General features: G+C 41.0%; 1 protein-coding gene across 4 annotated transcripts in view; it reads right to left on the reverse strand.

Annotated features, from left to right (window-relative positions):
- Positions 1 to 1,107: 1,107 nt before the first annotated feature.
- Positions 1,108 to 13,289, reverse strand: part of LOC130161261 (dnaJ homolog subfamily C member 13) — a 31,248-nt gene continuing 19,066 nt past the window's right edge. For 3 of the 4 annotated variants that reach the window (XM_056364430.1, XM_056364429.1, XM_056364428.1), the window contains 31 exons: positions 13,224 to 13,286; positions 13,023 to 13,124; positions 12,714 to 12,818; positions 12,055 to 12,257; positions 11,859 to 11,943; positions 11,581 to 11,735; positions 11,150 to 11,195; positions 10,897 to 11,051; positions 10,572 to 10,773; positions 10,340 to 10,455; positions 10,070 to 10,148; positions 9,841 to 9,976; positions 9,489 to 9,673; positions 9,263 to 9,337; positions 9,043 to 9,162; positions 8,128 to 8,523; positions 7,924 to 8,037; positions 7,662 to 7,778; positions 7,211 to 7,388; positions 7,025 to 7,116; positions 6,835 to 6,934; positions 6,659 to 6,733; positions 6,445 to 6,557; positions 6,180 to 6,349; positions 6,011 to 6,053; positions 5,754 to 5,927; positions 5,488 to 5,667; positions 4,842 to 4,982; positions 4,588 to 4,731; positions 4,374 to 4,473; positions 1,108 to 2,310 (listed from right to left, as the gene is read on the reverse strand). In XM_056364430.1, coding sequence (XP_056220405.1) covers positions 2,213 to 2,310; positions 4,374 to 4,473; positions 4,588 to 4,731; positions 4,842 to 4,982; positions 5,488 to 5,667; positions 5,754 to 5,927; positions 6,011 to 6,053; positions 6,180 to 6,349; positions 6,445 to 6,557; positions 6,659 to 6,733; positions 6,835 to 6,934; positions 7,025 to 7,116; positions 7,211 to 7,388; positions 7,662 to 7,778; positions 7,924 to 8,037; positions 8,128 to 8,523; positions 9,043 to 9,162; positions 9,263 to 9,337; positions 9,489 to 9,673; positions 9,841 to 9,976; positions 10,070 to 10,148; positions 10,340 to 10,455; positions 10,572 to 10,773; positions 10,897 to 11,051; positions 11,150 to 11,195; positions 11,581 to 11,735; positions 11,859 to 11,943; positions 12,055 to 12,257; positions 12,714 to 12,818; positions 13,023 to 13,124; positions 13,224 to 13,286 — 4,062 coding nt within the window. In that variant the 3' untranslated portion in view covers positions 1,108 to 2,212. Of the gene's footprint in view, positions 2,311 to 3,991; positions 4,097 to 4,373; positions 4,474 to 4,587; positions 4,732 to 4,841; positions 4,983 to 5,487; positions 5,668 to 5,753; positions 5,928 to 6,010; positions 6,054 to 6,179; positions 6,350 to 6,444; positions 6,558 to 6,658; positions 6,734 to 6,834; positions 6,935 to 7,024; positions 7,117 to 7,210; positions 7,389 to 7,661; positions 7,779 to 7,923; positions 8,038 to 8,127; positions 8,524 to 9,042; positions 9,163 to 9,262; positions 9,338 to 9,488; positions 9,674 to 9,840; positions 9,977 to 10,069; positions 10,149 to 10,339; positions 10,456 to 10,571; positions 10,774 to 10,896; positions 11,052 to 11,149; positions 11,196 to 11,580; positions 11,736 to 11,858; positions 11,944 to 12,054; positions 12,258 to 12,713; positions 12,819 to 13,022; positions 13,125 to 13,223; positions 13,287 to 13,289 lie in introns of all 4 variants that reach the window. The other variant, XM_056364431.1, reaches the window with a different exon arrangement.

Below are 13,289 nucleotides of genomic sequence, written 5' to 3' on the forward strand. Positions count from 1 at the left end.
TAGTAAAAAGCTGTTCTCCTGTATTTCTGTCCCCATGTTATTGCATGTTTCAAAATAAAAGCCAGGTCTAAACACTCAGCAGTTTTAAGCTAGTTTGATATTACTGGTCATTACTGGCTGACAGTTGACAGCCTGCTGAAACAGCTGCCTGGAGTGGGACACTGCAGCTATAGGCTCTAATGCACTGGGCCACAATTCTGTGAGTTCCAGGTGCTGAAGCAAAAAGTGTCACAACCATACCCGGTCTCCTCTAAATTCAAGATTAGTTGCAAATCAATATCCAGGAATCAAAGAACCTTTGGCTCTTTAGGAAATTAAAGGCTTATGTGGATTGTGAGGATGATCCTGTTTTTAATATATATCTGGTAAAACCAGTTTAAACATATTGCTCCATTTAATGAATATTTGTTGTAAGCCAATTTTCCTCCAGAGAAGAAATTAATGTCAGAAATTGCACTTTTGGTATTTATCTGATAAGTTTCTAAACTCTCTTTCAAATGTCTCCTTGAAAGTTTTAAATTATATACAAGACCCTCCATGCAACCTTTATCTTTTATTCAAGTTAAAGCCCTTGAAAACAAAAATTTGTTTTTGTTTACCTGCAAGTATGGAATATTTAATCCTCTCATGTTAAATTCAGTGAAGTGTGTGAGCAAAATCTCTATCAAGTTGCAAGGCCATAGCCAGGATACCAGGCCATGACTCACAGTTACATCCACATACGAAAAGCAAAGTCTGTAAACCTGTTCAACTATTCAGTTATATTGTCTGTCATGTTATTTTCCCAACATGAAAATGAAAATGTTGTGTGAAGGCCTGTTGGGAAAATAGTTGATTTAATTTATTAATTGTTGATTTATTTGATTTGTTTGTTGTATTTGTCTGAAAATGCTAGAATCACGCAGCTATTGGCCTGTTAAGTTAATAGCCATGTGTGTAACTTCCTGGTACAAAGCAGATGATGATTATGATGTGATCATATGGCTCAATGTGGAATATTCAAAATAAAACTTCACTCATAATTTTCAGATTGAGTGAGTTTTTCCATACTTTTGGACAATAAACACAGCTGTTACTTTGACAACACAAATGTAAATACAAAAGAACAACACTGTGGGTTCCCTTTTATTCTTAAAATTTTATGTACAAGTGCGACTGATTTATTTTTTTTTTAATGTACATTCAATATAGAAAGTTTATATACGTAATATTACATTGAACATTTCACAAATTGCACTAGTCTTTCACATAGATTCATAATCAGTAAACGTCATTCGTCACATCTTAGCAGAAGCTCATTTCCGGTGGTTATTATTCATTTATAAATATTCTAGTGCTTTTTGCATTCTGGGGGAGAAGGAGAATTACTTTAAAAAATGTGAGGCAGAAAGGGTAGCCTTCAAAGACAGCAGAATGAAGTTTGAATTAAGATCAGAGGAATCGGAGGCAGGACAATTTGAGAGCAGATCTGTGTCAACCTTGAAATAGTTGGACGAGCTAGACGTGACCAAACCAGACACGAGGTCAGCCTGGCATGTTTTTATGAAGAAACATGAAAGAGAAATCATCGGCATGCACTTCTGATTCTCTATTTGAAAATGTTTGCTTTTCCACAACAGAATCTTTTATATAGGCCAGTAAAAGACATATTTGTGTAAGAGGTGGATAGGTCCTCTGCACAGATGTGTCACAAATGAGGCCACCCTCAGTCAGACAGGATTTAGGGGTAAATGTAGCCAATCAGGATATGACAAAGAGGAATAAGATCATGGAAAAGAGACAGTTTACCTATAATAAGCCTCAGTCTTCCAATGTCTTTCTCAAGAAAAAAAAAAAAAATCTAGAGTAAAAAATATATTCATACAAAAAGTAAACTCTTCTGTGTGTCGTTGGAAGAAACAAGAAAAGTAGCACAGAAAACAAAACAAATGTGGTCATCCGTTAAAACAATTTCAAAGTGTTTATGAAGACTTGAGTGCCATTTGTAAGGGGAGAGGAGAGTGATACTGGAGGAGGTGTCGCAGAGATTTTGGTGACGGTCAATGACGGCCCGCTCTCCTCCGTCTTTCTCTCTCTCCATCCCCTTGTGTGGGGGAGCTGAACAGTCCCTCTCTGAGCTGCGGCCGTGAAGCTGCAGGGCAGTCTGGGTGCCTGAGCGTGACTGTGTGAGTGTGGGTGTGTGTGCGTGTGTGTGTGTATGTGTGTGTGTTCGTCAGCCTTGGTCTCCAATGTCGTTGTCCACAGGGGGTGGGACGCTGGGCATTACCGTGGTGCCAGTTCCTGCTGTAAGGTAACCTGCGACTCCTGGACCTGATGGTGACAGAAAGGTAGATGAGACGCAGTGAAGGTGTGACTTATGAGGATATCTGGAGCACTGATGGTGAGCTACAATGATGTGCTGAACTACAGGACGTCAACTACTGTATGAATGGAGGGATGATCACTACAATGACTGCAATGTTGCTAAAACAAAAAAGATGTCATGTAGCAATAATGACCGCACAAATTAATCCTAGGGGTTGAAGGTGCCTCTTTCTCAGGTATGCATGATGCAATTTGGGAAGGGTTTTTTTTGCCATGCAGTGCATAATAATTATATGAATATCAGTATGAAAATAATCTACTGAAGTGGAGCATTTATAATTTTTTTTTCTCCACAAATTCATAAATGAAAAGATGAGGTAGAAATACACTGATTTCCATGTGGAATTTATGCATTTGTAGTTTTTCTTTTTCTACTAATAAAGCCACTTTGAGGCCCTGCTGTTTGTCTGTTTAGGTGCCATTTAGTGGAAAAAATAGCTTTAAATTAATTAAACTTTTAAAATAATCCTAAACACCCCTCACACTATGCAAAACAATCTACTGTTTACATGAACAAATTCAGCAAAACTCATGCTGCAAAGGGCTGGACCACCTGTGACAAGGGCTACACCTTCATTAAATTCCTTTAGTGGAAAGTACCTGTTTGTGTGGAGCGGTTTATTATGTCATTGACATTGTTAATGTTTTGGTTATATTATAAATTGTCATGTAAAAAAAACAAAACTTTCTAATGACCTTAATTTGAATAAGCACAAGTCAAAGTAAGTAAGTAATATGTGTAAAATGTGGAGTTTTATTAAAAGTAATTTTTTAGAAGTTTCAAACCTATCAAAGTTAGCATAACATTTTATGACATGCCCAACCATCTGAACATGCTGTCATGCATATTCATACAGTTGGTTTGAGGTTGAATATTGTAAAACATTATGTAATGTAATGCAGATGGAGCAACTAGTTAGTCATTAGCAGCTCAGAGACGTCTGAACAAAACACGAACAGTCATTTTAGGCAAACATATCAACAATTTATAATTCTACAATCAATAATAGTATTTAGATAAATAACCCAATAATTGGAATATTACAGTTCATGTAAATCAGTGATGTACATTTTTTTCTGTCTGAAATAAACTTCCACATCAACAATAAGAATCAGAGATAATTTCACCTCAACCCTTTAATGAATAACTTCAACAAATGTACTTCTTTGTGAAGTGGATGGTCAGTTACAGGGCAAACTCTTGCCTAAATTCATTCTTTAGTTGACTTTTTGTTGAGAGGCACTATTTTTTTTCCACTGCTGGCTACATAATGCCACCATATTTAATTTCTTCAAGCTTTATTGTTTTCCAACTGAAAACAATAGTCTTTTCTTGCCCACAGCAGACTGGAAGTTCATTGGCCTTTCTCAAAAATCACATGGGACAGTTATCACATTCATGTGTGAAAGTCACACATTTCTGTCCTCCAAGTTTTAATTTTAAACTTTCAATGGCATTCTTGTTCATTCCTGAAACTGGAGCATGATAAAGAGTTAGTGGATGAAGATGGAATGAGAATGTTTTCAGCACTGCAAAGATGGAGAGGTGGGAAGGGAAAGTTAAGTGTGGGCCACAGATGGTGGTAAAGAGGTAAGGAAAGGCGTTAGGAGTGAGGTCAAAGTCTACCTGCATCAGAGCAAAAGAGAGGAGGGCTGTGAGGGCCCAGCTCAGGAGTCTAGAGCCCACCTCGCAGTGGGCTGCTGGCAGCCAGGAGAGAAGGAGTGGAAACCCCTGAGGAGGAAATATGAAGGACAACGAGGAAGGGAAGGGCAGAGCCAGGAAGTTATAGGACGTGGAGAGAGAAAGGGTCGCTGGGTTTAAGCACAAGTGAGGAGTCAGCCACAAGGTGTTTTTAAGGATAAAGCAAAGCATTAAGATTCAACAACAGCTCGGAGAGAGACAATTAAGACTTACCTTGTAAGCACTCTGAAAATATTTCAAAGGCTTTGCTTGATAAGAAACTGTCAGAAGTGTTTGATAGCAGGTTAGATTCCTATAAACACTTTACCTGTCAGGTAGCCTGCGGTCTGAGACTCTGAGATGAAAAGATCATGTTTCTGGTCTTTGAAGGCGCTCCACACCGAGGACCTTGCAAGAATTTCATTCACCTGTAAAGTAGTGGTTGGCACAGAATTTCAAATGAGATAAATAATCAACACAATGGAGCGAAATAAACAGCACTACTTATCATTCAACGGTTTCGATTGATAATCCTATTATACCTGTTCACCGTACTGCAGACTGCGAGTCATGGACTTGAGAGCCTTTACTATCTGGGCCTTGGTAGCTGAAGGGTTGTCTAATGTCTCCAGGCCAATTCCTTCCAGTAACTTCAGAAGGTATGGAACCAGCTCCACTCTTAGAGCCTGTCCAGTTAGTTAACAACAGGCAGTATTAGTTAGGCTACAAGGACATCAAACATGGTGCAGGAAAATAAATAATAATAAGAATAAAAATAATAATGGTGACATTTTACCTGGGCTACCAGATCTGTCTGCTCCTTCTGGAACATGCGGTTGAGAGCCTCACAAGCCAATCCAGCCATGTCTGCCCGCATTTTCATCCCAGTCATCAAGGGTCCGATAGTCTCCAGAGAAGCCATGGAGCGCACACACAGCTACAAACAACAAGACAGCTTCAGTTAATGTATCATGTTGCAAGGAGCAGTAAGAAATTCATAGTTAAACCAAGCAGAGCTGTGTATGTTCTTAAAATGAAAACTGGGCTTTGATTTTCAAGTGTAAATCTCTGATAAATACATAAAACAAGATTAAATAATGTTTGTTGCTTGGTGCTGAAGTTACCCTAGGGCTAAGAAATGCTATTGTACAAAGATCTTTCTGTATATAAGTTATTCGCTATCTCTAACACTCTAATATGGGCTGGTGTGTAGCTATAAATTACAAGAATATAAAAAAAAAGGCCTCTGCAATTTGTTATATATGACTTTTCAAGAAAAAACTATAAAATTATTTAGTAGGTGAGTGAAAAGTATATTAACAAATGTCAATATCCACTGCAGTTTCCTAGAACCTATTTCTAGGAAACTGAGAAAGTTTCTAAGGAATTGGCCGGAAAACACGGGATAAAGTAAAGCTTCATCTGTCTCTTTGACTCCTCACCTCATTGTCTGACAGCACGTGGATGAGGCGGATGGAGCTCTTGGGTACGGCGTTGTTCTTGTGGTTGAGTGCTGCCAGGATGCGAGGCAGGTGACCCAGAGGAGGAACCTGGTCAGCCAGCTGGCTCTGTGTGCTGAAAAGACACACTGCTGCCGTGGTAACTGTCTCCAGGGCCTCACCCTGCAGGAGACCAGAGGTGTCAGTGCGAAGTGTGAGAAAACAGTAAATTAAGTATTTTGTATTTGGTCCTCAGTAAAGCAGCTCACGTTGGGGTTGTTCTTCTCCAGCAGCTCAGTCAGAGTCTCCAGGAGGGAAACCAGGAACTCGCGAGGCTTGCGTAGCACCCAGCCCGGCTGGGCAATGAAGATACGCAGGAAAACTCCACCAACTTCGAGCTCACCCTGTCCTGCTCCATACGCCACGGTGAAGTCCTCTGGCAGCTGAGCACACAGACCAAGAATTTATTGTGAAAACATACACAACAAATGACTGTTTTGCTGCAACAATGCATTATTGCACTTACTTTCCAGTTCACATCAGGATTATCCTTCTGCTGTTTAAAGTGCCTGGAAAAGATTTAAAATAATAGAAGAACATGACATTGGGTATCAAATTAGACAGCTGGAACTCTTCACTGTTTCACACCCACTCAACTAGCTACCGGTAAAACATGTCATTAAATGATGTCATACTCAAGCATCATCTCCCGGACAGTGGTGGACACTTTCTCCCTCGAGCTGTCGTTCCAGATGAGTTCAGGGTTTTCATGCGTTCCCTCAAATATGTGCACTGCTGCCTCAGCGTTGTCTCGCATGGCGTCCATGAACACACCGGGAAGGAAACGCATCAGAGTCAGTCGCACCTGACGGAGCATGAATGATGAAAATGTTTTAAGTGAGTAAGGGTTTACATCAACGCATGATGATGCGTGACATTGATGATGCCTTTCAGACTGACCTTTGGTCCAACCAGCTTGTCTGAGGTCATTTTGGAGAAGAGCTCTGCGGTCTGTGTGCGAACCTGGGGGTGTGTGCAGTTACAGAAGAGGTCCAGCAAGTATATCAGGGCACCTGGGGGGTCAGACAGATTAACATGAACATCGGGGCATTCAAGAGCAAGATTCACATAAATATGGAGCACGCTACAGAACAAAATGCAGAATTACACCAACCTTTGGCCATAGCCTCTTTGATGATCTTCGTGTTCGAAGTCAGTGCATACAGGGTCTCCAGCACCATTTGTCTGCCTAAAAGATGCAAAGAAGTGTTTTAGTCCAAAGACACAACACTAGAATAACACAAATCATAAGTGCAGTGAGTTGTTTTATGTGTTGGAGTATCTTCTTACTGGAGGGGAGCGAGTGCAGCAGCAACAGAAGGTTGGACAACACCAGAGACTCAGCAATGTTGCTCACACATTCCTGGTTAGATGTCACTGTATTCACAACCTGCACAAGAAAACAATTTGATTAAAATGTAGGGACTTCCGCGATCAAAGATATTTATAATATAATAATGACAGAACATTTTATCTTTACCTCCAAAACCAGCTGCTGCACTCTGCCAGCTCCATGAACCCGCAACAAAGAGAAGAGCAGCTTGAAATGGCCGATGCACTCTGACTCTGAACCTGTAATTATACAGAGATGAGTGTTTAGAAAAGTAACACACAACAGGTTGTGTTCTTCAGATGAAGCAGAACCAGAGGAAGTGTGCTATCTCACCGGGGTTGTTCTTGATGACATTGCGAAGAGCCTCTAAAGCCATCTCAGCAAAGCGGAGCCTCTCAGCGTGCTGCTGGGACTCGACCTTGTTACTCTGACTCATGGCCAGGAGAGTGTGGAGGTACTGGGCCTGGGATCCGACATAGTCCAGCAGACTGGCTGCAAATGCTTTGGGATACTGAAAATAGAGAAGGTAAAACACAACATTATAACATTACATACTATTTATATGTAATATAGATTATATATTTGTGATGAAAATAAACCCATTAGAGATAAATAAGCCTGTTTAAGAATGTAGTTTCACACTATTGGTCATGATCTGCTTTATGCTTTTGTTCCTTGCTTTATTCCCCGAAAAGTCCCTGGTGAACAGAGGACACTGAAAAAGGGCAAAAAATAAAGAAGCAGATTGAATGTGGTTGTAATAGTATGTTGTTCTTCTACTCACCTCAAGTGGAAAAGATGGCTGCTCATTGTAGACCCGCACAAAGATCTCCCCGACTATCAGCTCTTTGCTGTGGTCACTGAACACAAACTCTGCACCGAAGCTTTTATCATTTTCTCCCTGTGAAGAAACCAAAGAGAAGATGCATGATTTCATTCCCTTTCCCTTTTTCTTTATATATTTATTCAATATCTAAATTGAAGCTCATTGTGCCACTTGTAAATGTTTGAAAATTAATTAAATTAAGTTGATGAGTCTTTCTTACCCTCCTGATGTTTCCCTCCTGTTGACCCTCCAGGAACTCCAGCAGCTCGGCTCGTGTTCCGTTGTTCCAGATCAGGTACGGGTTCTCCGAGTTACTATTCAGCAGCTTCAAGACCTAAATGCAAAACAAGGGATGCAGGACTCATTCTGTTGTGCCAATGTAAGTAAATGTGTTGTGACATTCCTTTCCACCTGTTCAACTGACCTCAGCAGGAGATCCTGTTCCCAGCTTCCTTGAGATGTATGGCGTCAACATGGCGGCTAAGCTCTTGCGGATGGTGGGGTTCTCGGGAGGCGTGCCCTCGATGCCGTTGGTCTCTGAAACCGGATTGTTACCCTCTGGGGTGTGTGGTATTTGGGTGTAGCCTCCGAGACGGCTGAGAGCTACCAGGCTGAGCTTGGCCAGGCTGTTCGCGACCTCCTGCTGATTTGTGTCCTGGCTCGCCTGCACGCCGCTCTCCTCCAGAGTGTAGTCGTAGTTGAAGAGGTGGACCAGCAGGTGCCAGAGCACACCAGCGTGGTAGAGATGGGTCTGTAGGAAGAAATCCACTGCGAAGGAGCTGATGCACTGTACAGCCAAGGCTGCAGTCTTTGGGAGACCCTGAGAAAAAGCGACAGGAGAGAACATGAATCAATGCTGAAAAGATAACCTCTGTAACTTGTAACTGGTTGCAGAACAAGGAGAAAGCCAACACTGAAGTTCTACTTGTAGCAGGATTTACTAAATCATTTCCACATGATGACACATCACCATAAACTAGCAAGATCATTACCAATTGCCTCTGAAATGCTAGAATGCTACATGGCAAAATGTCTGATTTAACATCATAAATGGAAATTAAAATCTTTTAAATGTATTTTCTTAAAATGGAAGCTGTAGGAGAGAGAGAGAGGTCTTGTGGTAAAAACCTGTTAAACTGGATATCACAATTAATCTGACAATGACATGTTGAAAAATATTACACAGAGAATATGACATAATTAAGAAATTGCATTGAATTGAGGATTGATTAATTTCACAACTGAATTCTACATTTGTGCTCATTCCCCTTAAAACTCTTGCTTTGCTACTAAAAAAACACTGTGAAGAATAAAGTGAACACAGACGCGACATCCTCACCTTTCCATAGTACAGGATGTGACAAATGTCCCTGATGATATTGGGGAGTTCAATCATTTTTTCCCTGCATTCCTCAAATTGGGCTGCTACACTGTAGCACCTACAGATGTGCCCGCACACCTGTGGCAAAATTCAAATGATGGAAACGTGTTAGAGAAATCATAACAAGCAAGTACGACACTCATCTGTGGAGAGCGGTGTCTGCAGGTGATCATCTTACCTGCACGGCCATGTCATCAGGCTTGCTGGATGCAGTTAATACAGCAACACACCGAGAAAGAGCCTCCAACAACATCTGATTAAAAACAGGCAACAATTTATCATTTATTCAGTCACCGTTTCCCACGAAACACAGCACACTGGTCCACGTATACGTATACAGGAAGCTATAATGATTCATTTTGACTGGTTGGTATCTCAGGATTTGTTGATACAGGTTTACATACCTCGATGCCGTTCTCGCGGCGCAGCTCCTCTGCGTTAAGCGCAGAACAGTTGACTGTGTGGAAGGCCAGTTCAGCAGCAGCCGGGAGGAGAGGGGAGGTCTTAGAGAAGAGCTGCTCGTCCTCCGTCTCCATTGTGATTGTTTTGATGAGCATGGGGTAACCAGCGTATTTGTAGGGTTCCAGTTCTGTTTATAGACAAAGAAGCGGTCAGTGGACTTGCAGCATCAATTAAAAAAATCTCAGACAAGCAACGCACTCATATTCACTTGATTATCACAATAATCCATAAAATGTTTCTCTCCAGATGAAAAGGTAGAAAGAACAGAAACAGCAATGAAATTTATCTGATTACCTTGTTTGTGTCGGTTGAACAGGATGCTCTGAGCTTTGAGGATGAGGATGATGTTTTCTGGGTCAGGGCCATCCAGGATGCGGGCAGACTTTGTGCAGAGGAACTCATAGGCTTTGTTCACTTTCTCAAACATATCCTGAGAAACAACAGGTTGAAAACACATATGACGCTTTTATTCTAAGCCCTTACATACAGTACATATTATATCAGTAATGACTGTGGTACACACCCTGCCCTCTGGGTTCTTGTCAGGATGGTACTTCTGTGCCAGTCTGAAGTAAGCTTTCCTGATTTTACTCTCCTCGTGTCTGAAGAGAAAAATGCCAAACACAAGATAGCAACTCAAACACATTTAGTTACAGTAGATCTATTTTATGTGTAAAAGATCCAAATTCTGTTTGAAAATATACTTTGATGTCCATTACTAGTCAAAAAACAAAGACACAAAAAAGATAATTGAGAATTTAGGCGAAGTATTAACAAAACAAATTCCACTCACGACCCTTGTCCTTTGGGGAGGTTGAGGACTTCGTAGGCATCATCTACAGACATGGAGGGAGGCTTCTTCTCTACTTCCCTCTTCCAGGCTTCAAGAGTGTCTTTTAGCAGCTTCACCTGTGGGGATAATGGTGGTGGATGACAATGTCAAAACAACTCTTTCTTAAAAATACAAGCAGGACATTGATACGGCACTACAAGCTTGGATAGATAAAGAAAACAAAGACACATACAGCATCTCGAATAGGCCAGTTTGGGAAGCGGATGGTGTCACACAGATGTCTGAGGTAGTAGATGTTGCAGAAGAGCTCATTGTCCAGCTGAGGGAAGCTGATCACGGGGATGGGGCAGTACTGGTAGAGGGCCCGTGTGTTACTCTGCAGCCTGGGGCTGAAGTCAGCTACATGGGCTGCTATCTTCTCAATCATCATGCGCCTGAATCAGAGTTCAAGCAGAAACTTTTAAAACTCCTATAAACCGGACGATCGCTTTCATTGCTGCATTTCTAAATATCCCAACATTGCCTTTAAGAGTAGACTAATAGAGACTGAAGTCTACCTCATCTCGCTGCTCCAAATGGCCTCAGGTGTGTCAAATTCTCCGAGGAATATCTCAGAGAATCGCTCGGCCTCGTAGTTCTCCAGATAACACACCATTGCTTCAGGCAGCACCGGCCCGAGAACACTTCGCTGCACTATGTCCTGACCCTTAGACTGCAGAGAGCAAAACAGGCAAATGTCAGGGATTCATAAGATACTATCTATTTCAACTTGTACTGTGACAATCTCCGTCTCAAATAAACCAACTTTACCTCCTCTGATTTGAAGGCTTGCTTCAAGTGAGTGTACTTCAGGAACCTAAAACCACAAGAACATCTCAGTGGTTATTATCAACAGCACAAACACACTCGCACATGCACGCACACTCATGTATGCGCACAAACACATGCAGTGTTTTTCTAAAAGAAGAAAACAGTGTCGTTGCATAACAATTTCTTCCTTATAAAGAAACAGAATATTTTGAATTTTGAACTGTAATGTCAATGAAATAATAATTATTGTATAATGCAAAGATATATGTGCTGTTTGTTTATTGGTATCTGTCAGTCATCTTGGATTCATCCCACTTAAAAGATATTGCAATAATTATCCTTCTTTACTGTTGGCCTGAGAATAATTCTTGTATGTTAGGATGTTGGTACAAAATGTTTAAGTGTTAGCTGTTTGTGGTGTGTCTTCACACCTTGCTACAGGAAGCACGTTGGAGCCTGTGTACATCATGATGAAGAAGAACACCCCAGTTAAATATAGGCGCTGCAGATTGGGGTTGTCTTGCATCACCAGGTACATAACATTGGCAACCTTTTCCACCAGGATGGGATCAAAAGTCAACAGCAGCTGGAGAGGACAAAGAAAAACAATGGAAGACGAATACCATCAAGATGTTGTTTGATTTACAGCGATACAAGTAGATGTGACAATTTTAAGGACATAAATATCAGATTCAAATTGTGCAATCACCTGGACAATGTGTGGGAGACAAGCATTGTCACTGATCATCCTCTTGATTTTAGGCAAAGGACGGATAATGGCATTATCTTGGTCCCTGAATAAAAAGTAAATAAACAGGTATGTTGTAGTTATAGTCTAATAATTCATTGCTCTTAACAAAACTTGCAAGAACGTTAATATACAAGACATTTTGTTTGGTCCCCACCTGCTGGGGTAGTAGGAGCACATGGTGATGAGCATGTTAAGGATTAGTGTAGCCAGGTCGGACTCGTTCATCACTGCCTGTCCTGTAGCCAGGAGGCACCATTTCAGCTGGGGTATGGCCTGCAGGGGGCGCCAACCGTCCATCCCCTGAGCCCAGCAGCGTGTCTTTGCTGTCAGGACGCCTGTGTTCCAAAACTCTTGCATCTGGACGAGTCAAAGTAAAAACAAAACACAAAGATAAGCGGAAGTAGTTCCTGCAAAAGAAACTAAAAAGCAATATGAAAAAAAAAAAAACCAACCACACACACACACACACACACACACACACACACACACACACACACACACACACACACACACACACACACACACACACACACACCAAAAAATAAATTGCAAAAGCCAAAAAAATGAAACAAATAATACTACAATACTCATGATGTCTCCTCGAGATAACATCATATTACATTAACTGGCCATTTGTACTCCATTATTCAGATATAATATCGACTTGAGTACAAGAAAGATGTTGTTATATCTATCATAAATATATTATGTTAGAGGGATTTTTATTTCTGTTTTATTACATTTTGTTCAGCTGTTGTTAGCAGAGCTTCGTTTCAGTTTCCCTAGTGCGGGACTTTTGAGATGATCACATACCTCCTCAAAACTGAAAGGTCCTCTTCTTTCCTTGTCTGCGTTCCCAAAGTACCACTCTTTCTCGCTCTCCCTCTTCATGTCTGGTGCTGCCTCCAGCACGTTGCTCTGTGGAAATGAAGAGGACCTCTGTTTGACACTCCAGACAAGATGAATTAAAAGATTCTCATCTTTGGGTCAATGTTGAATTAAATCTCATCTATGGCTCACTGAGAATTACAACGTGTGTTATACAGTACATGATTGATCAAATCAATGGAGCCATCCTTTTCATATAATATAATTCAGAAACTACAGCAGCCATGTTTTCACCTGTAGGGGCACAGTAGCTCTGCTAGTGTGCAGATGGGCCAAGGTCAGTAGGTCCACCAAGATTCGCACTCCATTTGAGTCCATCACCTCCTTTACATTTTTCTGCAGAACAAAAAAAATGAATTATTACTCAAGACAAAGAAAGATGTGGGTTAAATGAACATATAATTCCAAAAGGCACCGCAGCTTTTATTAGTTCACCTTGTTGAGAATGAGTTTGTTGAGGAAGAGGATGAGTCTGTCTCTTTCCAGTTTGTCTGTACACTG

The sequence above is a fragment of the Seriola aureovittata genome, chromosome 20 (assembly GCF_021018895.1).
Source record: "Seriola aureovittata isolate HTS-2021-v1 ecotype China chromosome 20, ASM2101889v1, whole genome shotgun sequence".
Taxonomy (NCBI): Eukaryota; Metazoa; Chordata; class Actinopteri; order Carangiformes; family Carangidae; genus Seriola; species Seriola aureovittata.